The sequence below is a fragment of the Lycorma delicatula genome, chromosome 12, assembly GCF_047948215.1.
Source record: "Lycorma delicatula isolate Av1 chromosome 12, ASM4794821v1, whole genome shotgun sequence".
Lineage (NCBI taxonomy): Eukaryota > Metazoa > Arthropoda > Insecta > Hemiptera > Fulgoridae > Lycorma > Lycorma delicatula.
Window position 1 is genome coordinate 29,800,757 of NC_134466.1, and position 27,362 is coordinate 29,828,118.

The 27,362-nt window shown below is 27.5% G+C and overlaps 1 protein-coding gene across 3 annotated transcripts in view; it reads left to right on the forward strand.

The window, feature by feature from the left end:
• The window catches only part of LOC142332914 (FERM, ARHGEF and pleckstrin domain-containing protein 1-like), a 410,843-nt gene extending 385,742 nt beyond the window's left edge, over positions 1–25,101 (forward strand). The window contains exons 24-27 of one of the 3 annotated variants that reach the window (XM_075379617.1): positions 4,466–4,558; positions 19,586–19,737; positions 22,812–22,939; positions 23,733–25,101. In XM_075379617.1, the coding sequence (XP_075235732.1) occupies positions 4,466–4,558; positions 19,586–19,737; positions 22,812–22,917 (351 nt within the window). In that variant the 3' untranslated portion in view covers positions 22,918–22,939; positions 23,733–25,101. The remainder of the gene's footprint in view (positions 1–4,465; positions 4,559–19,585; positions 19,738–22,811; positions 22,940–23,732) is intronic. The other 2 variants (XM_075379618.1, XM_075379619.1) reach the window with 2 other exon arrangements.
• Positions 25,102–27,362: the final 2,261 nt, after the last annotated feature.

The window sequence follows — 27,362 nt, forward strand, 5'->3', positions numbered from 1 at the left end:
ACTTGTTTGTGGTAGCCTCCAAGGTAACTTTATCTGACCCCATGTTTTGTCCTTTGGAGTTTTATAAAGGATCTTGTGTGTGTACCTCTAATTAAGAATTGATTTACTCGAGGCACAGGATTGAAACAGCTATTGCTTCTATTACTCCAGATGTGCTGGTTAAAGTATAGGATGACTCCTATCAGTTGGATGTGTACCGTGCGATGAAAAGTGCTCACATTGAATAACAGTGGGGAAAAATTGTAAGAGTTTGTCATTCATTTTATTTGTGATTAATTATTGTAAGTTGAAACATTAAATAGCTTTAAATCCCAATATTATTTTTTGTAAACTGTATGATGTATATATTAACACACCAATACTCCTTGGCTGAGCTAAATACCCTTTGTACATCGACGTGCCAAGCTTATTGAAATGTTTGTGAAATCATCATCTACAGGGACTGAAACATCATCAATCTGGATACTGGATGCTTTACATGTATCGTAGCGGTGAAATAGGGCTGAGCAGGTAATGTAAAGCAAAAAAATGATTTTTTTTTTTGTATGGAAAATAATTATTTTACGCGTGGCTTCATCTAATAGAATTAGAAAGATAAATCAGCAATTACTATAACAAATGTTAGTGTTTATTATGAGAAATGAACTACGTGAAAAACACAGATATGTAAACTCATTTTCATATAAAAATAGAAAGATTAAAAATGAATATACAGAAGTAATAAAACTTTCTGTTAATCCTAAATGGTGGATGGAGAAACAACATCAATAGTAGTAGATATTAAGTAGTAGATTCAGCTTGATCAATTCAAATAGTTTTATTACTTCATTCAACGGTTGTTTTTTTTATGTATCACTTTGTTTCAAACTATATACTGTTCAAATTGAATTGTAGTTTCATATTGATTTCCTAAACCCAATTTTTTTGCCAATAATGAAGCTGATTTTTTTCATTTTTATAACCTAGCGTTTTGAGATTATCTATTTGGGTTTTGTAAAATATTTTTCTTATTAATTTTAATTAACATTGATAGAAGGAGGAACAATAATTAATTGAAAACTAATTTTTTATTACTAAAAGGCATGCTTTATTAAAATTTACATCATAATATTATTTCCTGTTACAGTTATTGCATGTATTTTTTTTTATTTTATTATTTTTTTTTTTTAATGCATGAACGTAACAATCTGTGGTGCTTGCTTTTGAATGAAATATGTTATTTCATGTGTTTGTAGAATTTTTTTTTTATTTTTATACAAAATGAATTTTCTTTTATAGATGTATATAACTGAATTTTATTCTTTAAAAATTAAAAAATAATTTTTATTTTAAAACTTAGGAATTTATTTACTTCATTTGTTGAATATGTTGGTGACTAGATTTTTCATCGAGATCCAATTATCCAATTATAGAGATTGCCTATACCCTTTGAGATTTCAAAATATTTTCACTTTGATTTATGATGTTTACTAAATGTCTACAAGAACTAGATGTTTTTAAGGATTATTTATTATTACAATATGTTTTGTTTTAAACCATTTTTCCCAGTTATGTTAGGTTAGGAAGGAGAAATTTGATGGAATTTTTACAGCTGGATGCCCTTCCTGAAACCAACCTGCAAGAGAAAGAACTGTTATATAGAAATTAATAGTCTATATGATTAATGTTACATCTAACTAGTATTCAACCTGGAACCTTTAGATGAAACTTAAAGATGCTTCCGCTTAGCTACAGTGGTTTGCAGAGTGTTCACATTATTTCCTAGTTATCAGATACATTAATGATTATAATGTAGAATACTTTTACATCATAAGGTGTTAGATGTTATTTTCTCATCATCCTTCGTCAGATCTACATATGGATCTTATTCACTTTCTCTTACATTAATGTTCCAGAGATTGATATAATGTGATACTCCATCCATCTGGTTGATAGTTTTCATTGAATTTAATTATGATTATGTCATTCTTTTTAAACTAAGATAAGTAAAAGTTTATAGAGTTTTACAAATAGAGTTGGCAATACAGGTGGTTGTTACTGGAGATTTACTTGATTCTCTGATACACTGAATCATAATGCTACCTTTATAAACTGATTAAGAACTGAACTGAACTGAACTGTTTACAGTTCAGTTTCATCATCTTTAAATTTAGTTAACATTGTGAATGAGGATTCAGACAGTTCAGAAAATAATGTAAACTATCAGTGTAAGCTTTATTTTAACACTACCAAAGGATTATTTGCTGTGAGGAATAAATATAATAATGGGGGAGTAGTGGGACTTAAATGTGCATAAACAGTTGTGTAATTGTTGTAATTAGTGACAAAGGTTGCCGTGTTCCATATTCTAGTAACATGATGACTAAATGATCCTGTGTACTTATATATTTTTAGCAGCCAGTGTATGTTTTAGTATGTATGGAAAATTAAGAGTGTGATATTTATTCAGTTACACTAAGGATTATTACAAAGGGCTGCTGAAGAGTAATGTATGCTAAAACGTAACGGGAGAACAAAATGTCGCACAGAGTGACAGGTGCTCCTATCTTGTTTCATTCCCTTAATACTAACATTCCAAAACTTGTTGACCCATACCATCTCATTTTCTGTCATTCACAATTGTTATGGAGTCGAGTACGAATATGTCAACGCATTTAAAATAATATAGCATGTACCAATTGAACTTTTAACAGCAGGAAATGGAACACTAGTGACATTCATCGTCATCTGAAAACTAAATATGAAACTTTTGATCAAAGTAAGTGGACAATAAAATTCTATCCAAGCCGGTAAAGTGAATATTGTAGTCAAACCTCATAGTGGTTCATCCAAAAAGGAGATGGATCACATCACACAATGTATCACCTCCTAGATTGGCGTACTGAAAGTACAAGTAGGACACATTATTGCATGACTGGACTGTTGTAAAATTTATTTATGGTGGGTGACATGCAGACTCAGATATGTCATACAACAAGAAAAGGAATCTTGTGAATAGCTTCTGATACATTATTATGATGAAGGAAATGATTTCCTTATCAATATTGTGACAGAAGAAGAGACTCAGGTGCATCATTATGTTCCAGAAAAAAACAACAGAGGATGGAATACCAGCAATATGATTAACCACAATAAAAAAACTTCAAAACAATGCCCTACAAAAATTCTCCTAGCAGTGTTTTGGGATTCCAAACACATGTTTGTGAGCTATTACCTGGAAGCTGGTCATCTGTAAATTCTATGCGATAGACATTAAAATACATTAGGAGATGAGTGTGTGTCATATTTGACAATCCACAGAGCCGATGATAATTCTGCAAACAGTAATTTTTGGTTACATACATCTTGTGTAACCTCTGAGGCTCTTTTGAAGTTGAAATTTGAGCCTATTCCACCCTTCATACCCACCAGATTTTTCATCTTGCCATTTTCACTTCTTTCCGCAATTAAAGAGGGATATTAAGGATATTCATTTCACCAAGGATGATGAACTGAAAGACATAGTTGGTTGTGGATCTATGAAAGACAGACAGCATTCTTTAATGAAAGAATGAGAAAAGTATTTCACAATTGGAAGAAATGTGTAACTGTAAATGGAAATTACATGGAAGAATAAATGTAAGTTTTGTAGGAAGTAAAATATGCTTTTATGCCATATTTGTTTAATTTGGCTATATCTTTTCATTTATTGGTTATGAGAAATTGTGCATAACATTTCACCCACCCCTTGTGTGTATTCATTCATGTGGTACATCAGTTTGTTTTTGTAACTTTCTGCATCAATAATCAAATGTTATATCTTACTCGCACAAATGACATTGAGTATGCATAACTATCTGAATAAATAGCATTATTTTTTGGATGGGCCGCATTTTCAAATCTGTATACCAAAATTGTTTAGAAATCAAGTGCTGTATTAGTTAAAATGGTCAAAGTGCATTTCAAAAGTGTGTGGATTTGTATAATATATATTTCTTTAAGTTTTTGTAGAAGTGTGTTAATATATATATATATATATATATATATACGTGTAATTTTATTAGAAATAATCATAAAAATTAATAATATAAATTTTAATTTAATTTTAAAATCATATAATTAATTAATCATTAAATATATACATTAGAAGAAATATGTAATTTGAATTACATTAAAATTGAATCAACTAAAAAACTTTTCAAAATGCAGTTCTAAACTGGCTCTGAAAAAAAAAACAAAAGAAAATGCTGTATGTTATAAATTAAATTAATAAATATAGTTTAAATATTGATATCATAATATGTAAAAAAATATGCAAGTTTTAACTTGAATTAGATATCTAAAAATTAACAGTCTTACTAATAAAGTGTAGAATTGTATTAAATTATTATTTTTATTTAGAAATAAGTGTAAATAATTTTAGCTTTTTTCTTATCTATTACAACGAAGAATTTATTAGGCTAGGTTAGAACTATCTCAAATGTAGTTACAGATCAGCCTTGAGTCGCAAATTGGAACAGGGAAGGGACCATCAAAGCAGTCAACAGTTCAAGAATTTTTTTCAAAAGTCGTTAAAAGCGTAAGTTTTTTTAAATTAAATCCAATACTTTGATTACTCCTTCACTGTTATATGTTTGTGTTGTTATGTGCAATTCAATTTAATTAATTATTTATTTATTGACGTATGTATTATATTCAGTACATGTTAATTATTTCTATTTATTTATTTATTAAATATATTTAGCAGCGTTACCTTAAATTGTTCATTTTTTTAATAACTTTTATAAATTTTATTCATGATTTTGAGTTTTATTTTTAAGCACAGATAATTATTTTGATGGAATTTGCATTTCACCTTTAGTATTTTTGCATGCAGAAATTACTAGTTTGTTATGGATAATTAATACTACTGTATAGGCTTATAAATGTTTTTCTCGAGTGCGAAGTGCGAAGAAAGTTATGTAGTGTAAAATGTACTGGATCTGTTATTTAAAAAAATAATAATTTATGTATCTTTGATATCCCCAAATCAATTGTTAATTTTTGTGGGAATGTTATATCTAAACTTGATTTCTTCAGATTAATACTCATATTAACTTGAAAAAATAATTAACATTTTGGTTGCTTCTTGATTATTCAATTTTTCATTCTGTATAAGGCGTATTCACTTGATTTTAGATTTTACATGTATTCTTTACTGTTAAATAGTTATGAAAGACAGCAGTTAATTTTATTTTAGTTCAATAAAAATTAAAAAAATATTTCTTCCTCAATTTATATTTTTTTTCTTCTTTTTTATCTACCGTTAAATGTGGAGGTTATAAAAGATTTCCAGCTTCACCTATTTTCAGCAAATCTTCTTATACTGCTACTTATCTGGGACCCTCTGGTCTTTCCATGCAATGTTATTATGAAGTATAAATATTCTTAGTAACTTTCTGAGCTCTGTTCTTAATCTGTATTGATGAAATTAAAGCTGACATTTCTTGATTCTACTTTTTATATTCTGAGTATGTATTCTATTTATACTGGTTACAAATCCCAGCATTTTCACCTTGTGAAGATTGTAAATATCCAAGTTGCATCTCAAATTTAAAATTATAGATTAGAGTTTAGAGAAATTTAGATAGTGGTAAACACCTTCTTGGAAATTTTTCATTTCATAATGAAGTACTTTCTTAGATTGTTAAAAAACATTTTCAAATTTTGTCAGTTCTTCCTATCTTATGGCTTTCATTCTAGGTTTCAACCCTCTGTTTTTTCTTAACTTGGAAACTCCATTATTGTTTTAGTTTTCTTATTAATCATTTATTACGGATAATTTGTTCCTCGATTTGAGTATACATTGTTAGTTGCATTTGTTTTTATCAGAACTTTGTGGAGATGTTTTCAGTGCATGATTTAAAAAAAAAATGTTAAGTTTTATTCATTCTTTGTTAAAAAATCAGGCTGTAGTAATGTCAAGCTGACATTTGTAAATAAATTTCAGAAATTCCTAATGTAATGTTTTTAGGCATGAAGAAAATTTTATTGGGGACGATACTTTTATTACATTCATTTTTTTAAGTGGCATGAAAAGTTTTGTGAAACTCATGAAGCGGTCAGTGATTACTCAAAAAAGGGATCAGGATGCCCGATCTTTTCAAAAACAGATTAAAATAACTGGAAAACTAATGATATTCATTATGGCTAATGACTTAGTATTAAAGTAATTACACTAATTGTAAAAATAGACAAGAAAATTGAGTAAGACAAGAATTACTGAATTTAAAAAAAATCTGAATCTTCATTAGGACAGTACTCCTTTTCAAACAGTTTTAGGATAAAAATTGTATAATTACATTTTTTCAGTGTCTCTCTATTCACCAGATCTAACATCCTAAATCTCTTCTTATTCATAAAGATAAAAAATTTACAAAAGGAAACCTGTATTAGTTATATGGAAGATGTAAGAACAAAAACAGCCAAGCATTTTTAGATGCTTTTATACCAAAGATTTCCAGAATGAACAATGGAAAATAATTGTTCAGAAAAATTACATTGGTGGAGATGGAGAACCTATTAAAGTATGGATTTTTTTTTATTGATAATGTATTTTATTGGCAAAGTCCTTATAGCCAGATGTCATATTCTTGTTCTTGTATTAAGTTTCATATTTTGCAATTTGTCGTACAATACTTTCATGTTATGCTATAAACTCTTTTCACTAAGATTCTATTGGGAAAAGGAAGGTAACTAAGAAAACAAATTTACCACTATATAAAACTTAGCCTTTAAGAGACTGTTATTTATGTTTATAAAAGTTGTGATGTATATAGAAAATAACTACAGTGTGATAATTTTATCTTAGAGATCATGATACTGTACACTATAATTCCACTATGGCCTGTAATACAAAGGTACTCATATTTGATTTGATTGGTGGATGGTAATTTAGGCAAGCCATTTCTTTTATGGTAATTTAGGCAAGCCATTTCTGCAGTAATGGCTCGCTCCAGGTCTTTTAGAGTATGTGAGTTTGCTTGATATACGTGATCTTTGAAAAAACCCCAGAGTAAGAAGTCTGGTGGCAATAAGTTATGGGAACGAGGGGGCCACAGACCTTTGAGATCATGTTATCACCAAACATTTCTTCCAGAAATTCCATGGTGTTTATGGATGTGTGGCACATTGACCCGTTTTGGTGCAGATAACAATAGCATTCATCAGGCTGCAGAAGAGCTACAAATTGTATAATTATATGCCAGACTGTCAAGGGTTTCGTAAAAAAAATCAGGCCCACTATTCATCGTCGAGAAATCGCAAATCAAACCTCTACCTTCTGTGAGTGCAGCAGCGATTCACATAAGATGTGTGGATTTTGTGTTGACTAATGTCTGTTGTTCTAACTATTGATGTAACTGCTAAGGTGAAAATACACCTCATCACTAAAAAAAAAAAACACACATATCCTAGTATTCGTTTACTTTCCACCTGTTTGATAAACCACTGGTAGTACCTTATTTTTTAAACAGTGTCTGAAGGTTTCAGTTCCTGTATGCAATGTATTCGGTATGCATGTAGACCAAATTTCTTTATGGTCTTTTGTGCACTCTAGTATGATATTTTGTCTGCGGCAAATGTTTCCATGTAGGCTATTCAAGGAATGCACTTAGTGCACAATAAAATTATTGCACTTTATAATGCAGTCCAAGCAATAAAATGTGAAATTTTTTTATGAAAACAAGATCAGAAAGGATAGGATATGAAAACTATTATAATATTTTGACCGTTAGAAGATAAAGATGATTTAGGTACCTTCTTTAAATTGAATCATGAAGGCTATACAAATTATATCTTATATAACGAGACAGAAATTAAAATAATCTAGTAAAATAGACTAAGGAAGCTAAAGGAAGATGATAAGAAAATCTTAGCCTATATTGGTTTGAAGCTCAAACCCATGATTTACTGTAAGTTGTGATACAGCAAAGTGAAGAAAAGCTTGGACAAACCAATAGGAAAAGAGAATTGCATCAAATAAATAAGTAAACATTACTTTTAATGGTAAGTAAATAGTAAGTTTTCTTCCAAAAATATGTACTACTTTAGGTTGTATCTATTTATTATTTTACTTTATTTTTATTTTTATAATTTTATTTTAAAAGTCAAATTTATTTTCCTTACTTCAAAAATTAATGTATGTTAAGATATAAAAAAAATAATGTTATCATTTATAAATAATACAATTAAAAAAAAAACCTACCTTAATTTTATAATTATTGCAGACAAAGCATATGGTAAGGTATTTTTTGTAGTTGTGGAAACTGTAAATTAGGTCAGAATTACCATTGGTCATCTGTTGGGTTGAGTATCATCCATTGCATATTAGTTACTACAAAAGAGCAAAAATTCTCACCAGTTTTATTTCTATTATCTGTAGTTCAAAAGATAAATTAAAATGCATATGTAATATCTTCGGCAGCATTTTAATGTAGTCTGTAGATGCACATTAAGCCAACTTTATTTTTGGCATAGGTTTAGCATTTTTATCTGTTGTTTCGTTATTGATGTTTTTGTTAAATTCATTTATACTACTATTTTATATTTTGATGTTTTTTTTCTTTGCAATATTAATAAATGTCAGTTTATTTTATGATTAGTATAAGAAATTTTATCAGTGGCAGAATTTAGTATAGTATACATTTGTCCTCTTTGCACATAAGAGAGTTTGTAGAGTGACAAATGATTTCCAGACAATTTAACTTGCCTTACTTTAATTAAGGTTTTGGATATCAGCATTATCTAGCGATTGAGTGCTTGCCTTTTCATGTTCAAAGACACTGAAAAAGTGGTCTCAGTTTACTGACAAAGAGAGATGGACACTCATGAAGAAGAGATGCAGCTATCTACAGGTTTAAATAAATAAATTTATATCTGATAACCTAGAAAATTCCAGATTATCTTATATTACTTACTTTTGAAGGACTTTTACCTATAAGTTTTTCTTTTGTTTTAATACACACTAGAAAAAATACATTACAGTATAAATTTTCTACCTTCTACAGAATTTTGCTCTGGACAAATACTGCAATATTTAGGTATAAAGTTGATTACAGGAAAATTTTCAAACCCTGTGAATGTGTTAAGTCATGTAATAATTTTCTTGTTTTATATTTTATTTTAAAAACTATAGATGATTTAAAAATACTAATTAAATTTTAAGGTAGTTTACAAAGTTCACAGTCAACCGCATGGAAAAGTCTTAAATGCAAATATTAGTTCTGCTGTCTTTAGACGACTTAACCCAAAACTTATCACTTTTTATAGTGTTGAAAAGTACAAAACATAAAAGCGATATTCTGAGACTTATTAATTAATATATTTTAATTATTAATTAATACTGAGACTTATATTTAATATATTTTCTTATTAGAGGTATATTATCAGTTTTGTGATTGCGATTGTTTTAAGATTAAAATAGATCTTTTGTTTCTAAGGAAACTTCCTAATTATAGAACTCTGTAAAAGAATATTTGGCTTCTACAAATAAGGGTGCAGTAGGATGCCTACCGAAATTCAAAGTGACATCAGATCAGTTTGTTAACAGTGTTCTTAATCGTTACCAGGAGGCAAGCTGCATTGTGGTTTCATTTTCATTTGACATCTAGTTTATTATTATTTTATTTAATGTAGTGGGGAAACATGGATTAATTATACTGTTAATGTCTCGTATAGTTTAATCTTAAATAAAAATTATAACATCAGCATGAAAGACATAGTGTTATAGTACTGTGTTGTTAACGATTGTTAAAAATTGGTATAAATTAGAAGAATTATGAACTGAAATTGTTCCATAGCATCTATGTATAAACAGATCTTTCATACTAATTGTTTTTGCGTGACTTCAGTGTATAATTGATTTAAAGGATAAAAAAAAAACTCTTGCAATTAATTTTTAAATATTCTAGTTTACAGGTTTATTGTGGTGAAATTACTTGAAATTTATTTATTGTAGCTTTGCTTTGCTTTTTTTTCTACGTTATTTTAATATTTATCTCTGCTGTTGTGTTTATTTCTTGCACTTCTTGCATTATTACTTAACTCTGTTTGGCTACACTGTTTGTATCATTTCTTTTTTCTGTACATTTCTTTCCTTGTCTGTCTTTTTCATACACTCATAATAATTTTTTTTATTTATTAAAATTTGTTTATGTATGATATTTTATTTTTTACAGCTTAAGTCGGTAATATGTGCACTGTTTGTTTTTTATGAATCTTATATGATTTATTTATTTACTTATTTAGAAGGCTGGTGACACATTGATAAAGAGATGATTAAATATTTTTGTACTCTTAACTATTTTCTTTAAATTTACAAGAGCATGAAAGAAAAATCAGTTCCGTTTTTTTTTTCTTTATGATATCGCCACATAAACTTGAAGCTTGTGCGTGGGATATGATATGGAAATAGAATTTGGTAGTGTATGAAAAATCCCATGCCTGATTGGGATTTGAACCTGGGATCTCCAGATTAAAGGCAGAGATGATACCACTCCACCACAGAGATCGGTGTATGTGGGAAAAACTGAGTTTTATACCATATTAAAGCATGTTATATTTTTTAAATTATTGTTTTGAGTGTTTAATTTACTTGAAAAAAGAAACTGTTGTTATTACTGAAATTAATGATTCGCTTCGTTTTTCCTGGTAATGCAGTTTGGCGTAAAGTCATATTTAAGAGATCGTATAAAAAATTAGTGTAGTACTTTTTTATTTTTGTGTATTTTTTTAAATATTCTAACGATCAGTTTTATTATTTCAACCTTTTTTTCTAATTATTACTTCAGTTTTCTCAAATACTAGGAAATTTTCTTTTAAACTAAGCATTTTTACAATTCTTATAACATGTATGTAGTCTCTTATTTCATTTATGAGTTTGATTTAAAATGGATTATGAAGGGAAAAAGGATTTTAATTAAAATTGCTGGAAATTTTGGTTGTCTGTTTGAAAAAGGTATGGTTACAGGTTCTGCACAGCAAAACAGCTAACTGTATGGACTGCACAGTGTTCTACACTTACTTGAAGCAGCCAAAGTTTTTTGCAGTATTAATAAAAAATCTTTTATAAAATAACTTTTTTCAGTGACATTTTTAATTAAAATTATATAAGTATTGTATTAGTTTCATAAGGATGATTCGGTGTAACAAATTTCCTGTCTTTTCTAAGAATTGGAATGGTAATTAAATAGTGATTGTCATATTAACACTGGTCTACAATTTTTTTTTTTAAATTATGATAACTAAAACTTAATGTTCTTAAGTATGTAAAAACTTATTTTTCTATTTAGTCTTCCAATTGAAGTTATGAAATATTGAAATAGCACTTCTGGAAAAATTTAAAAAGAAAACAGGATTCTTTTTATTTGTAATTTTTCATTTATAATTTCTACAGGTTACCTTCAAATAAATTGTAATTGGTAATGATATTAACACAGAAAAATAACCAAGTTTTAATAATATCTAAAACAAAGTATTTTTTTTTGTGATTCATATTATTTTAATGTAATGTCATATTATACAACATAAGATGATCATGTTTGCATTGTTGAAATTCTTGAATTATGCATATTCTTTAACTATTATTCATATTAATTATATTTAATTAATTTAAATCATAATTTAATTTCAAAAAGTATATCGCATTATGATGTTATCATTCCATAAATTTCAATATAGATTATATAATGTCAAATATCAATTCATTTATCAATATCATTGTACCAAGTATCTGTTAACCAAACACCTTATTTACATTCTGTATAGATACCACATGCGACTCCCTCCATGATGGGAGTGCATTAGACTCTTTAAAAACTGGAACCCCATCAGGCGCAATTCTGCTAGACCAAAAAGCCTTAAGGGCATGAGCTAAAGGAGAATCACATCGGGAGAAGGATGCAAATATCTTCCTAATCTCCCAGGAATAACCCAAGTAAAATATTTCAAGACACAATCTACAAAGAATTTGTACACAATCTCAAACTCTGCCCATCTTATATTAAAAATAAATTTATCACCACCGTTAAAAATGAAATACCCACCAGATAATTGTAAGACCCTGCAACAAGGGAATGATTTCCATGCATTGCCACGAACAGGAAGATTCTTTTCTGTTCCATCCCGCATTTTAGATTGTCTTATCAGTTTCCAGAAATAGGATATGTAATAATACAACTTTTATTATCATACAAAAGATATCATATTTGTATTACAGCTAATAACATTTTTCTTAACAGACTATAAGATTTAAAAAAACGTTTAAATTATTTATAATATAAGATCTGTTAAAGGTAAACTAATTCTAAAAGGGGTGGGGCTTGAGAAAAAGATTCATATTATATGAGTACATAAATTTTTTACACATTTTATTATAGTACTGAGTATGTCCAATTTTTCACTCCCGCCTATTTACAAAGTCACTTATTAGACACATTTACTCTTTTACTTAATATGCAGTGCTCACCACCTAGTCTTTAGTTTATTATAATTTGTATTAAACTGAGAATCGGTGTAAAGTTTTCCCAGAATCTACACTTCATATCGGTAGAAAATAATTTATCGTTAATTTTTAGGGTAATTGGTAATCTTTTCAAGTACAGTCAGATTTCAAATAAATGACAGGGCTTCAAACTACAACATTCATGAGTCCTGGGGTAAAATTTCCTCAATCTATGGCTGTTGTCTCTCTGTGAAGTTATTGTTCTCTTCCTCTCCCCAACCTGTTTATTATCCTTTGTTTCTTCGTAGTTCAAGTGTTGCAGAAGTTGGATTGATATACCCTCATTCCAATTGCCGTGCCATATTGCCATTTTGTGCTATGCGACAGAGCAGCCACTTCTTTTCAGAAGCAAGTCGGTTAGCAACCCTGCCTGTCTGTGATGTTCTCAATGGACTTGGTTTCCTATTTGAAGGAGGTTGCAAAAAAGTTAAATTAGCGACTGAAGTAGTTACCGGTTAAAGTATGAAAATAAAAAAAAGCAAGATCTTAAAGATTATGAAATGGATATAATTGTCCAAGTACCAGGCATGAGATAGTTTATTTGTCCCTCAACTATTGCTATTTTAATCCCGTTGAATCGTTTAAGCTTGAGTAGAAAGAGAAGTCGCTCAGAAAAATAACTTTCAAAATTAAAGATGAGCTTTAATGTAATACATACAGATATAGATCATGGAACCATACTTTCAGGCAAAAATGCATGACTTTCTGAATTATTAATGATGGCTGATTTTATTAAAGAAAGTGGATAAGCATCTAGCGATTTTTAATTAATTTATCCGAAGATAATTGTTGTAAAACAGACAATGACAGAAATTGAGGATCATTTAAACCATTAAAACAATTTGTAAAAAAAACAAAATCTAAACCCTATATTTGATTATTTCAATGTATTGTAAAAGTTGTGTACAAACGGTATAAATAAATTGTAATACAACTCTGTTGTATGTAATAAGCAGTTGAATTGGGAACATAGATGCATGTACTGATGAAAGAGAAAATAAGTAACATGTATTTGGCTACATTTAGATTTGCAAATATTTTTATTCCTGTGACCAGTTCTACAGGCACTACGGTATCGCATATATTTTGTACGAGTACGTCTCATTTCGTTCTTAAATATTTTCTGAACTTTGATTTTTACACTTGATTATATTCAGAACAGGTTTAAAACACTTGAGTTATACTACTTCTTGTTCCATGTTCTATGTATTTCCTCCTATGTAACTTGTGTAGATTCCTTGCTTACTCTTCAAAATCTGAACGTCCCATAGAAGTCATCATAAAAGGAATGCCTATCTCGGTTGCAAATTATAAACTACTTGATGGAGAATACTGAGTTTTATACCGCATTAAATCTTTTCTTTACTAAATTATTTTTTGTCGGTTTTTTAAAAGATAATATGAGAAATTAGGCATTACAGCAAATTTTTTTAATGAAATCTTGTCTTTTTCTGTTTTTGTGGTAGTGTGTGCAATTCATGACTTTCTTAATAGTAAATATAAAAAAAAATTGTATTTTAAATGATTTAGGTACAGAGTTTAATTTGTAATTTAGGAACTAAAAGATTTCTTGTAGGCTGTTTCAGTTTGGTGGCATTGTAAAAAATTCTGTTCTCTGTAAAAATACGAGTTTTTCCCCTCTAACTATATATTTTTAACACTATGTGTATAATAATGCACAAGGGAAACGGTTATTAAAAAAAAAATTGAATTGTTTTGAAAGAGTACAATCCATTTACATAAACTGGCATTGTAATTGTGAAAATAGCTTTTTCCTTGTAAAGCAATATGAAATGATTGCATTCTTCTAAAAAAGTAAACTGACATTGCCCACAGTATTAAAGAACATGTTTTCCTTTACACCATCTTTCTCCCTTTTTGTGTTAATTATAATTATTTACGTACAGTAATGAGCTGTTAACATAATTCAACACAAAAAAAGTTTCTTCTTTAGGAATATGAAATTGCAATTTCTTTTATATTATAGATAAAATTCTTTTCTCAAACATATTAAATACTAATCTTATATATAATTTTATTTAATGAAGTTATAGCATGTTGAAATTGCGATATCACAAAATAGAGTATTTTTTTATATATAAATTATAATAATTTTTTCTTTAAATACTAGTAAAAAAACAAATAATACAGGAAAGGGCAAGGTTCATTTTGCTATAAAATTTTATTTTTCCCGTCAAGATATTTGTAAGTTGTAGCTATTAAAAGAAAGCTTTTCATTTGTGATAATTACTGTCTGTGGTTCCTATCATTCTATACTGAGTAATACATCGAAATAAAAAAAAATTGCAATATGTTCCCTTTTTAACTAATATGTAATACAATGTTGGTTAATCATTAAACCACCCATTGTCGCATACATGTTGATAAAGTTTGTATTTACCCATCAATATCCTTTAGAGCTTGTAATTTTTATTTACTTATTTTTCTCTCTGTCTCACTATATATATATATATCCTGAGCTTGTTTATTTATTTATTTACTAAAACAACAACAGGGCTGATGCCCATAACAATTGCTGATGGATAATAATGAGTGTTGTAGTGTAAGAAAAATTCTGGGTCTCTGCAATTCAAATTCCTCCCCATAACCTCAGGATGAAAGGTAGAAATCTACAACTCTTTTTCATTCGGCTGACAGGTGCATTTTTTTTATATAAAAACGTTTTCTTGTTTTGTGAGCAGAATTCATATTAGATTATAAAAAAACTTTTCTTCCTGTATTTCTTCATTCTTTTTTATTTTAAAGCGCAAGTTTCATTTGTAAATTTTAATTTAATATAGAGTATAAATATTAATCAGGATCATGATTAAACCTGCATGTTACATCAAAATCGATTGCATTATTTTTATTATTATTATTTGATGCATGTATAAATAAACTAATAAAAAACAAATACAAATTAACATTAAACAGAAAATTTCACAATGAATATTTTCTCAAATCTTTCTTCCTGATTTTTTTTAAAATTTGGTTTATGTGCAAATGTTACAGAGTTAAAGATAATTTATGTAATAAATTATCTTTCAAATAGCATCGGTTGTTAAAATAAATAATAATTACATATATACCCTTAGTTTAACTGCTAATATTTAATAATGGAAAATTGTTATTGATGTGACACTATTCTTTTATATGTATAAGTTAACTACGTTTACAAAAAAATTATCACTTTATCTTATGTAAATTATAACATTAATTTATGTTTTACATATTGTCATCATCATTTTGTTAAAATCATTAGAAATATTTAATATATTTTAATAACTCTTTTTATTCTTTTAGTTGAATATAAAGAATATTTTATGTGATCCTGATGTTTAGCTGTGTTCAGCATAGTAGTCAATATTGTTGAAAAAATGTTTCATATATGATAATTATTGAGTTGTTTCCTTTATAGCTTTAGTAACATATAAAAAAGTAATTGAGCGTTAAAAATTGGTGGAAATGTTAATTTTTAATTTATGCATATATGAATCAAAGAAGGATGGGAAAAGTGAAAATGGTTGTGAGATATCTCCAAAGTAAGTTTTTATAAAGAAAAAATAAATAAAAGATATCTACAAGATCTTTTTTTTCTTTTTTTATTACTCCAAAAAATTAAGATATAATTTGTTTTTTTTAAAATTAATCCTTTTAAGAAATCTCATTATTATAACCTATTTTTTCAATTTGCCTGGAAATAAAATTGCATGGGCTAAATTTGCTTATAGTAAAGTTTATTGATTTAATTTGGTTCCTCATTAATCTGTGATAAAAAATTTGCCAAATTATTTCTAAAAATTTTAAGTAAAAAAGAATTTTTTTAGAAAATTTTCAGTGTTCAACTACTTTTTTTTATTGTAAAATTGAGGCTATTTTTTATACTCACATTTGATGTGGTTTTGCAAAAACCATATAAGATGATATGATAAAGATTTAAATTCTACATTATGTGAAAATAAATTGTCTGAAAAAATAAAGCTGGATGAGTATTTAATAAAGATAAGAAAATTTATCAACAATTTTGAATGTATTTTTAGTTGCTGAATCATACAAGTTGTTCAAAAATATTCACACATTCACACCACATGAATAAAGAGATAGGTGTGTGTGTGAAAATATTTATCTTCTTGCCCTTACCATTTAGTCAACAGGAATGTTATCAGAATATTTTAACCTTATCATATTTTCACCTTATCAGATCATTTAGGAAAGACCTTAAAAGGCAACAGTAATCAGTGATGTATATTTTTTACTTTTCATTTTGGGAATTAAATAGTCATACCTTGTATAAAAATATTTTATTATTTACCGTTACTTGTTTAACAATTGAATTAATCATCTATCTTTACATTTTAAATAATTTATTTGTAAATACTTTTTGAGCATTTTCTAGGTTTTTAAAATAAATATTTAAAATTTATGAAAAAGTACTTAAAATATTGCATTGTAAAATCTCATTTAAATATATACATATTTGAAACTGTGAGAAAATTTTCTTTTTTCAAAAAATTCTTTATCAAAAATATGAATAAACAAAATATTTTTGATTTTACCCCTAAATTGTGAAAAAAAATTCTTTGTAATGTGATCTTCAATCATTGTGCTCATGGATAGTTATTAATTTAATAACTTTGCCAAACATTTAGCATTTTGTGTGTTTTATTTACAAAAGGTAAAGCTTGTCATTGTACAGTTAATATCTTATGAACCATTGAATGAAAAAAAAAACAAAGTTTTAAAACTGCTTTAATATTTATTTTTTCTGTTTAGTCTTGAGGATTCTGATCTTTTTTTAATATAACCTGTAGGAATTATTGGAAATTACACATAAAAAGTATATACTGTTTTTAAGACAGTAAGATTTCCACCTATTTAATTATGTGATTATATAAAAGACTATTTTTTAAGTATAATCTTGAACAATGTTTTTTTCTATTTTTAACAGTCATCTGATTCAATATTGTGGCTTTTTTAATTCTATTTTAACTTTCAATAAAGATATTTTTTTTTTTGTTGGAACTGCTTGTTATAATGGTACTGTTGCAGTGCATATATAGTTATGTAATTTTCATTTAATACTGGTATGGAAAAAAGTTGTAATGAAAAGAAAAATTACCATTAAAACTGCTGGCAAATATGACTTATTGCTTTGAAAAAAGTACATTTTCTTTACATATTCTAGGACACAGCTTAATGTTTTAGCCCAAAAATTAATAATAATAATTAATGACAATTTTATTATCGTTTTTTATTCATCTGTACTATTTATTTGAAAATACGTGCATTCTATAAATTTAAATTATAAAAATATGTCATATAAATTTGTTAAAATATTTATTTAATCCAATACAAGAACATACCCCCTACCTTTCTTTATTGAGAACTTATATATATATATATATATATATATTTTTTTTTTTTTTTTTAATGACTTCCATATTGAATTGAATCATTGGGAAAAAACTTAAACAGAAGTAGATTTATTTGTGTAAAGGGAAGAGAAATTATAACAATTGGTCAAAATTTGGGTTATCAGGGGTTTTGGAAATTTTGACATTTCAAAATCCTCCATCATCCAAAACACACAAAAAAAGTTACAGAAATTTCTAGAAAATGCATGTATTTTATACATGTGTTGGTTTATATTTTAATTAATATCGCTGGACCGACTCAAAAAATTTCCATATTTGGGGCATTGATGACATTAAATTTTGGACAAAATTAAAAGAGGAAAATGGTTTTCACCATTTTTTTTTAATTATTTTTTAATTTTTGTTAGTGGTTATAGAAAATTGAGCTTTAGCAACATTAAAGTATTATTAATCTATTTAAAATTAAAAACTAATCAATTTTTCATTTCTACAGTTTTTGTCTCGTATCTTGAAAATCCAATGACAAAAAAAATTTAATTTGACTACATTTCAATCTTGGTATGATTTTTGAACTTATCGGAGAAGAAGCTCAGTATACCCTTTTTATTTAATTACAATTCTTTTCATTGAATAACATTGCACCAAATTGAACCGACTTATTAAACTTACTTAAGTAAATACATTTTTAAACCTGGATATAAAATTTCAATTCTTTAAACTAATTCTCAAGATTGAAAATCTAACCGCATCTAGTTTTAATGTAGACATAATGGAAAATTTTCTTAAAAAAGAGGGTTCCATTTGATCCGACTTCAGAATTTTTGAATGTTTTATTATTTATGATCTTTACGTCTTTCTAGTTGTGGCTGTTATTAAAAATGTTATATGGAGGTTTCTGCCAATCAAGAGTCAATTAGTACTCTAATGTTTTTCTAAAATTTTTATTTTTTAACAATTATACTCTAAATAAGAATGATTTTGGTGTTAAAATGATCATTTGGTCAAGAGGGACTCTTGAGTCAGTCACTGGGACTCAAAATTCTTTACTAAGACATTTGATTTTTTTTCTTAATTTTATTTTTAATACTGCATAATTTTTATGGTTAAAAGTTATTTGATCAAAAGTATATCAGACCCAAACGTTTTACTAAGAATTTTGATCTTTTTGCAATTGAGCTGTAAGTATTGCATAATTAGTTATTAACATTAAAAAATTCTATGGAATATTTGAAATAAAAAATCTGCTGAGGGCAAAGCTGGTTAAGAAAAGGTAACGGAATCTTAAAATTCTATTACTGTAAAAACAGGTGTAAAACAGTACTTTTTTATGTGTAATTTTGCATACCAAATTCTTACAGTTTTTCTTCAAATAAGTTGAAATCCTAAAAAAGAACACAAAATAAAAAGTTGTAATAAAGCTATTTTTCATTTGATCGGTTTATTTTTTAAAACTTTTCAAAGGATCTTTTTTATGATTTATACAGTAGATTAATTTTAGGAATTTAGGGTTGAAAATGAAATGATACTTAAAAATGACAAATATTTTTAAGTATTATTATCTTGTTTATATTTAGGGGAGGAATTGGTTTTGATATAAATTATATAAAATAATACAGTGGAATAACTTATTTGAAAACGTTTATTCACCTTAGTGAATTATAAGTTTTTTAATACGTGTAAATTGTTACAGGATGATTCACCATTAGCCAGTCTACCATTGCTCGGTTATTCAATATCTACCCCGACTGAAAAAGATGGGATACATAAGGATTATGTATTCAAATTACAATTTAAAAATCATGTATATTTCTTCAGGGCAGAAAGTGAATACACGTTTAGTCGGTAGGTATAAAGGATGTATATTTTCTTTTTATACAATCTACGTATAAAATCTAAAATTGTATTTTCCTGTTTATAAGTTCATTATTAAAATTTCTTTAAATAAGTTTTCTTCTCTAATTTTACATTACCCAGTGATAATAGCTCCAGCTTTGTACCCACCCGTCCAATTTTTCCTATCCTAATGGCTTGTTAGTGCTAAATCTCTTAGTTCAATACGAGATGCACACCTGAAATGTTTTGCAATAAGAGAAGTAGAATCGGAGGAATGGATCTAGTAGGAGCATTAATAGGATTTCTGTTTGGTACATGCCACAATAAAATTTAAAAAAGAGCAATACTTACTTCCTGACAAAAATATTACGTCCAGTGTTTTTTTTCTAATTAATACTATTTAACCAATTCAAGACTTGATTTATGAAATATTATATTTAATCTTTTATGTTAACAAACATAATCTCAATTCAAAACTTCCAGTCTAGACCTAAAGTTCAGCTTACTGCTTTGATGACTTTAAATCATTAAGTTCATGTTGTTGTATTAAATGAGAGGATTTCTCATCAGGTACAGGAAGAAATTCTTCAACATCCTCTGTTTCATTTTCAGATTGTTCGTCTTGCCATATCGGATTAGATGGTGGATACAGGTATAGGTAACTCCTCTCCATTTGGTACTAGCTTTAGAGCCGAGGATATATCTGCATATTTCATTAACTTAATATTTTTCAATGAAAATCTAAATGTATTTGTCGTACAGAAGTAGCAGTCGGCGAAGTGGTCCTTAGGTTCATACCAAACCATTGGTACAGCAAACTGCATAGCTCATTGTTTCCCCTTCAGCCATTCAGTTAGAGTTACTGAGCACGATATGCAAATAACATGAGTTGCCAAGATTTTATCTTGGATCCCTGAGTGCACAATCAAAATAAAATTTATGAGCTGTTTTTATCAATTCAGAAATAGTCTTTCTTTGAGATTTTTTATAAATTTACCATGGACATAACAAAAATTGGATGATTTGAACATCCACACACTTTTGCAAAAGTCATGTTGTAGCAAATAAAAATGAAAAAACATTTTGTATTATAAAAAATTGTTTAAAATATAGCAAGACACTAGTTACTCTATGAAACACAACATACAGTATAGACAAGTGAAGTTTTTTTCTTTTTCTATTTAGCCTCCAGTGTAAATTAAGTGTAGTCTTGTACAGTCTCAAGTTGACCAAGACTACACTTCATTTACAAGTGAAGGTAATATTTGGCTAGACTGAACAAGATTTTAAGCTCTGTAATAGGTAACAACAGATGTCTGTATGATGCCATCATACAGACATGTTTGTCTGTATGTAAGTCTTCTCTTGATACAGTGCATATATTTATTTATTTTTTCTTTATTAAGCATGTATGCATATTGTTTAAAAGTAAAAAAATATTGTTAATTATTAACAAAATGAGTTGATTAAAAAAGATTTTTACAGATTTATGATTTACGTAAACCCTTTACGTGGTAACACAGTTTCAGTAGCATCTTTGAAATCAGCACCAAAATTAAGTGAGAAAAGTTGTGTAACATGTTAAATACAAATTTTGTGTTGACTAATATAATGAATATATAGTATTATCAACGATATTCATCTTCAGATAATTTGTGATACATCCTGGTAACACACATACTCCTTAGTGCCAGACTTTGTACTGTAGAATCTACAAATCAACATAATTATAGCCACTGATGTGCAGCCAAATAAAATTCTATTATAACTTATAATATTTAGCCATTGGCATACATTTATTTACCATATAGTATCAGTTCATAAAAGCCACTGTACAGTTTCTATAGACTAAAGAGATTTAATACCGATTACTTATATACAACCCTAATAAATTTTCCAAATGAATTCAGCTTTCTGGTGGAAACCACTTACAAAAGAGATTAAAATGTTAATATTTTTTATCTAAATTTATCCCTAAATGCTGCTGTGTATGAACATTTGTAATGTTTTGATTTTATGATTTATTAATAGATGACTTGGATTGACTTAAACAGCTCATAACAGCATCGTTATAGTTTTTATGATATTAAATCCCAGTTTATACCGTAAAGAACCATTCATTTGCAGTCTTGTAGGCCTCTTTTCTCTGACATTAATTCCATCATAGAATCACACTGAGTCAGATTATTATGGGCAGATTGTTCCCTTAGCGTATATCCTGCTTTTTTATTCTTCATCTCTTCTTCCTTAGGGAGATAATATTAGATTTCAGGATGAATTGAAGGCTTGTGAGATACTTTTAATTAGCTGTTTGCAACCCCTGTCTAGAAAATGGAGAAGTCCAATCATCTTTCAGGTTGAGTTATCAATATATCATTCCCAATTAGCCCCAGTAAGAAATTAGCTGCTCATATGGCTGGGAAAAGGTACTGATAGGATGTTTCAGATAAAACCAGAATAGTGGTTGGCCTAATTTCCATCATATCTATTCAAGGAGAAAAGGATGAAGAATTTGGAACGGGAAGTGAGTGTGAGGATAATGATCAACACTGAATTTTTTCTGATCCAGCTAGGTGAAATGGCATGTAGAGTATTTCTTGGTTAAATGTCAGCTGAAACTGTGGCTTCATTTGTGGGAAATTTTAATAGTTAATTGGACTGCTTTTCATTGGACAGCATAGTTAATAGTAAACTGCTTTTTCATTGGGATTTGATAGATCGGTGACTCTTGCTTGCTACACTGTTTCAGGATTCTGTTAAAGCATAAAACATTTTGATTAATGACTAAGATTCCTGGTAGTTAAAAGCTGGCCTGTAGTTTGTTATTAAAATTTATATCTAATATCATCTTGTTAAAAATAATTTATCGTATAATCTTCTCATTGAGCCAATCATGTTTACGCATAGACAAATGAGTTTTCTTATACTGAGTGACTGTGTTTGTTTCTATAGATATATTTCTGTTAGGGGTGTGGAAGGAGATTACTGTATAGTAGAAGTATATTTAATTATAAAATGTTTGTTTTTATATTATGCGATTTAAAGTCGTTTTAATATTTTTCACAATTTTTTTTTTTTTTTAGATGGATGGAAGTGATAAGTAGTGCTACACAGCATTCAAATAATAACCGAAGCAGATTATTATGCAATTTGGACAGCTCTTATATGAATGATGAAAGCCATGCATGACAGTGTATATTGATATGTCATTGTGAGTAGTTACAAGCAATTAAGAATAAAGATTGCAGTATGAGAAAGTGTAATATATATCCATAGGTGATTCCAAGGTTATTGGTGAATAATTCACTATTGACATAAGCCAATAACAGACACTTGTACCTTATAATTCCTATTTTTTATCCATAAATCTTTTTGATATCATCTATAATCATGGAAGAGTTACAGTTATAAAATTTATTGTTAGCTTTTAATAAAATATAATAATAATTATGTAATTTTAATCGCTGATCAGTATGGTGGTTTCCAATTTAACTGGTATTGTTCAGTTTCTATTGGAACCCAGTAAAATGGTAAGAACTGCTAGCTATAAATAGAGAAGGTTTTATCTCTGACAGTTGTTACTTAAAGAAATATTTTTTTTAAATTATGATTTGTTTTTAATAGTTTTTTGATGACATTAATGTAATACATAAAAGAAAATTACTGTAATATTTGGTATTAATTAAACCATTTATATTTTCTGTCTTGATTGTTTATTATTCATAATAGTAAATTATGAATATTTACTCTTAGGGAAAGGGAAAAATTTCCCTTTTTCTCAGCAAATTGATAATTACATAAAAACTATTGATACAAGAGTTATTGTGTTTCACAGCATCAGATTAAAATTACATATACATAAATTCATTGTATGTTATGTTGAAAATATTTTTTTGCATAATGTCGGTCGACACCAAAGATTTGAGTTAACATAAAAATTAATGATTGTACAACAAAAAAAAAAAAACAAATAAAACTAATAAATTATTTTTTTTTTGTTTCAGGTGAAGATTTGAAAATTGTTCTATTGACTGAACATGTACCTGTGAATCAGATTATTATATATATATTTTTTTATTATTTGCATATAGTATTTTACTACCACTTTTAACTATTAATAATTTTAATAAAATATTTTTAGTATAATACAATTTTAAAAAATATATATATATATATATATTTGTAAATTTTAAATTATTATTGTTTCTCCTTTTTATATCAGAACATCTAATATTGATGCTTTCTTTATAAATTCATTTTAGTGTTAGTTTTATCTTTAAAAATATACTATTTTACATTTTGTATAATATATTATTATTGCCAAAGGTGGTAATTCTGGCATATTTGGATGACTATAGTACCAGGTTTTGTAGGTAGCATTTATGAACTTTATAAAAAAGTGCAGATTAAAATTACTATTAATATGCATTGCATCTGAGTCTTGTTCCATTTTGTTGTTAAAATTAGTATACAGAATTTTACTTATATGAACAAAATTAATAGTTATTTGCTTTTAAAAAGTAATATTCCTTTGAAAATTTGGATTCACATTAAAAAATATAATGTAATCCAGTTATATTTATTGAAAAATGTCAGATTTGTTTTTCTTTATTACTAAAAAAGATTTTGTACAATTATACATATTAAATAAAAAATAAAGTTATTCCTTAATTGTGACATTTTCAATGTTTAATATCATTTCAATTTAAGATACAATATTTTTTTACTAATTTTTTTGAAAGAGATTGTTCATTCCATTAATGTGTTGTTTCATTTTTGTAGTTAATTTTAAAGAATTCAGACATCAAAAATACTAGATGAGTAGCTTTAATCTTAACTTGTAATAAATATTACTTGTTATTTTAAGAATTATTAAAAATTCGGCTTGATCTCTTAGCCAATTAATCATTAGGTGGGCATTTTGTACAATGTCTTTGTAATGACTAAGAGTTTCTAAACAAATTCATAGGTAGATTCGCTACCTTAACAAGCTTCTCCAAGAAATAATGATAATAATAAATTTTACTCATTGATAATTGAATTATTGAATAAAAAGTAATGTCAAAAAAGAGGTTTTGTATTTTATTATGATTTTTTATAACTTAATTAGTGAGTTACATTATTTTTTTTTTTATTTTAATTTATGGATTATTCTTTTTTTAAGTGTGTGCAAACATTAAATTTTTATTTATTTTTACATCATTAATATTCTTTATACCTGTATTATTCTCTTTTGTAATTTTTTTATAGTATTATTTTTCATCAACTGTTTAATACTGGTGGATCAGTTAGGAAAATATATGTGTTTATTTGTTATAATATTATTTATTTGTAAAAGAAACCATTTGTTTACATTATAATTTATAAGTTCTTTGTTTTTATTTCTTTTTACCTTTTTGTATTTATATATATATTTTTTTTAACAGTTCAAAATGCTTTGTCTTATCTATTTCAATTATTGTAATACTAAGTACATAATTATTGACAAGTCAATATTTAAGACTTCACATAATTATATCAACACTGTTTGACACGATAGAATAGAATATTTATATCAAGAGTATCCATTTTACTACTGACTGTACAGTGGGAATGCTCTGATTTTTTACCTCATTTCTCTATATTTCTTAGTAAAAGGTAAGATATTAAAAATTATTAGTACACCTTGAATTGGAAAATTAATACTCATGATTTCCTGCTGTCATTTTAATGATAAAATTAATTCATATTTGGATAACTACAGAAATAAACTCATTTGAAATCAGACAAATCATTTTGAATAACCATTTTTATTAATTCAAAATTTTAATCTGTAGCATTGAACTTTTTTCTAAGCGGCATAGAATATGGTGGCAAGTAGCCACCAATAAGATGCAGTGAATTCCTACTAGATTTAACTTCAGTGATCTATGGAAAACCTTGTTGAACATGATTTTTATTATTGGGATTTTCCATACTCAATTTTCAAAATTCTACTACCTGAGACAGTTCATTTGTAACAAAACCATCAATCAGATTATTATGGGATTGAATAATATTGCACTTAAAATATATAGATTTTTATCCTGCTGTGTGTCGATAAGTATATATAAATTCATATTAGGAATGGTAGTGTGATATTTCATGAGTCACAAAAAAGAGGTGCTTCTGTAAAGATAAACTCTCAAAAATTAAGGCTTAACATTTAATACGAAAGAGAAATGTTATAATCTCATCCAGTCATTTTGACAAGTGAACCTTTATTGAAAATTTGTGCAAAAAATGGAACACCCATCCACTTAGATTTAAAACTAGCACTAGTTTTTAGCATTAACTGTTGTGTAAAGAAACAAAATTTATCATATTTTTGACATTCTTTTTGATAATGCTTTATTTTCTTTAAAATACATTGTATTGTGACAATGCACTATGATTTATATAACTGTGATTAAAATTATCTCTCTTTATCAATCATCAACTTTTTAATAAAAATTAACAAATTTTGTATTACTTATACTTTGAGTAGTTAAATTTATTTATTTAGCTTAGGAGTTATGTGTGTAGTGTCTTATTAAGAAAGTTCCAGAAGGTAAAAGTATTTTCTGAAATTAATTAAATATATTTTTAAATAAAACAACCTACAGTAGAAGTTTACAGTGTGGAAATTTTTTGATTGATTAAGAAATTATAACGAGCTCAATAATTTTTGGAAAAGATTCATGAGCAAATGAGTTTTAACATGTAAAAATTATAAATGTATCATACTAGTAATGATGAACGGTACAAAGACAACAAATAAATAAAATGTGCACACAATAAAATTTTAAAAGTTTTAATTTGACTGATTTGGTAAGAATAGAAAAGGTATATATTTAAGAAAATATGTTGTTATTTAATGCAATGCTTTGTTTTAAGGTTTGAAATTAGTTTAACATAGTGAAAAGTACAGGGTGTTCAACTTAAAGTAGTCCCATAACTTAATTTAGTCCTGTAAATTATTATTTGTTTGCTAGTACTATTATTTGGTACTATTATTAAGGTGTTGAAAATGATGTACATCCATTTCTATGCACTTACCAACACATCTGTCCATGTTTCTGGCTACTCTTATTAGCTGTACCCTGTTTATTTCCTGGGTGGCATTCGTAATGTTTGTCTTCAATTCCTGCAGGGTGTGTAGATTGCACCTACAAACAATTTTAAGTAACCCCACAGAAAGAAGTCTGAATAGTCAGTTCAGAGCATTTTGGTAGTCCCAATTCTTTTACTGAAAAAATCCTGTAGCATCTCCATAGTAGAGCATGCTGTGGTAAGTGGTGCTATCCTCTTGCAACGAGCAGTCATTTTCACCCTCTTGCAACGAGCAGTCATTTTCACCCTCTTGCAACGAGCAGTCATTTTCACCCTCTTGCAGTAAAGCTATGTACTGTTGGATAATTACTTGGTAACTGGCAGCTTCTGTAATTTTTTCAAAAAACAATGGTCCTATTATTCGTCGCCTTTAAACCACACACTGTAGATCTATTGGCTATAGGGAAGATTCAAAGAAAGTGCGTGGGTTTTCAGTATCCTAGGTCCAGTAGTTCTGATTATTAACATAGCCACCAAGGCTATGTTAAAACAACAATACACAATTAAGCAACCTTGTCCAAAAA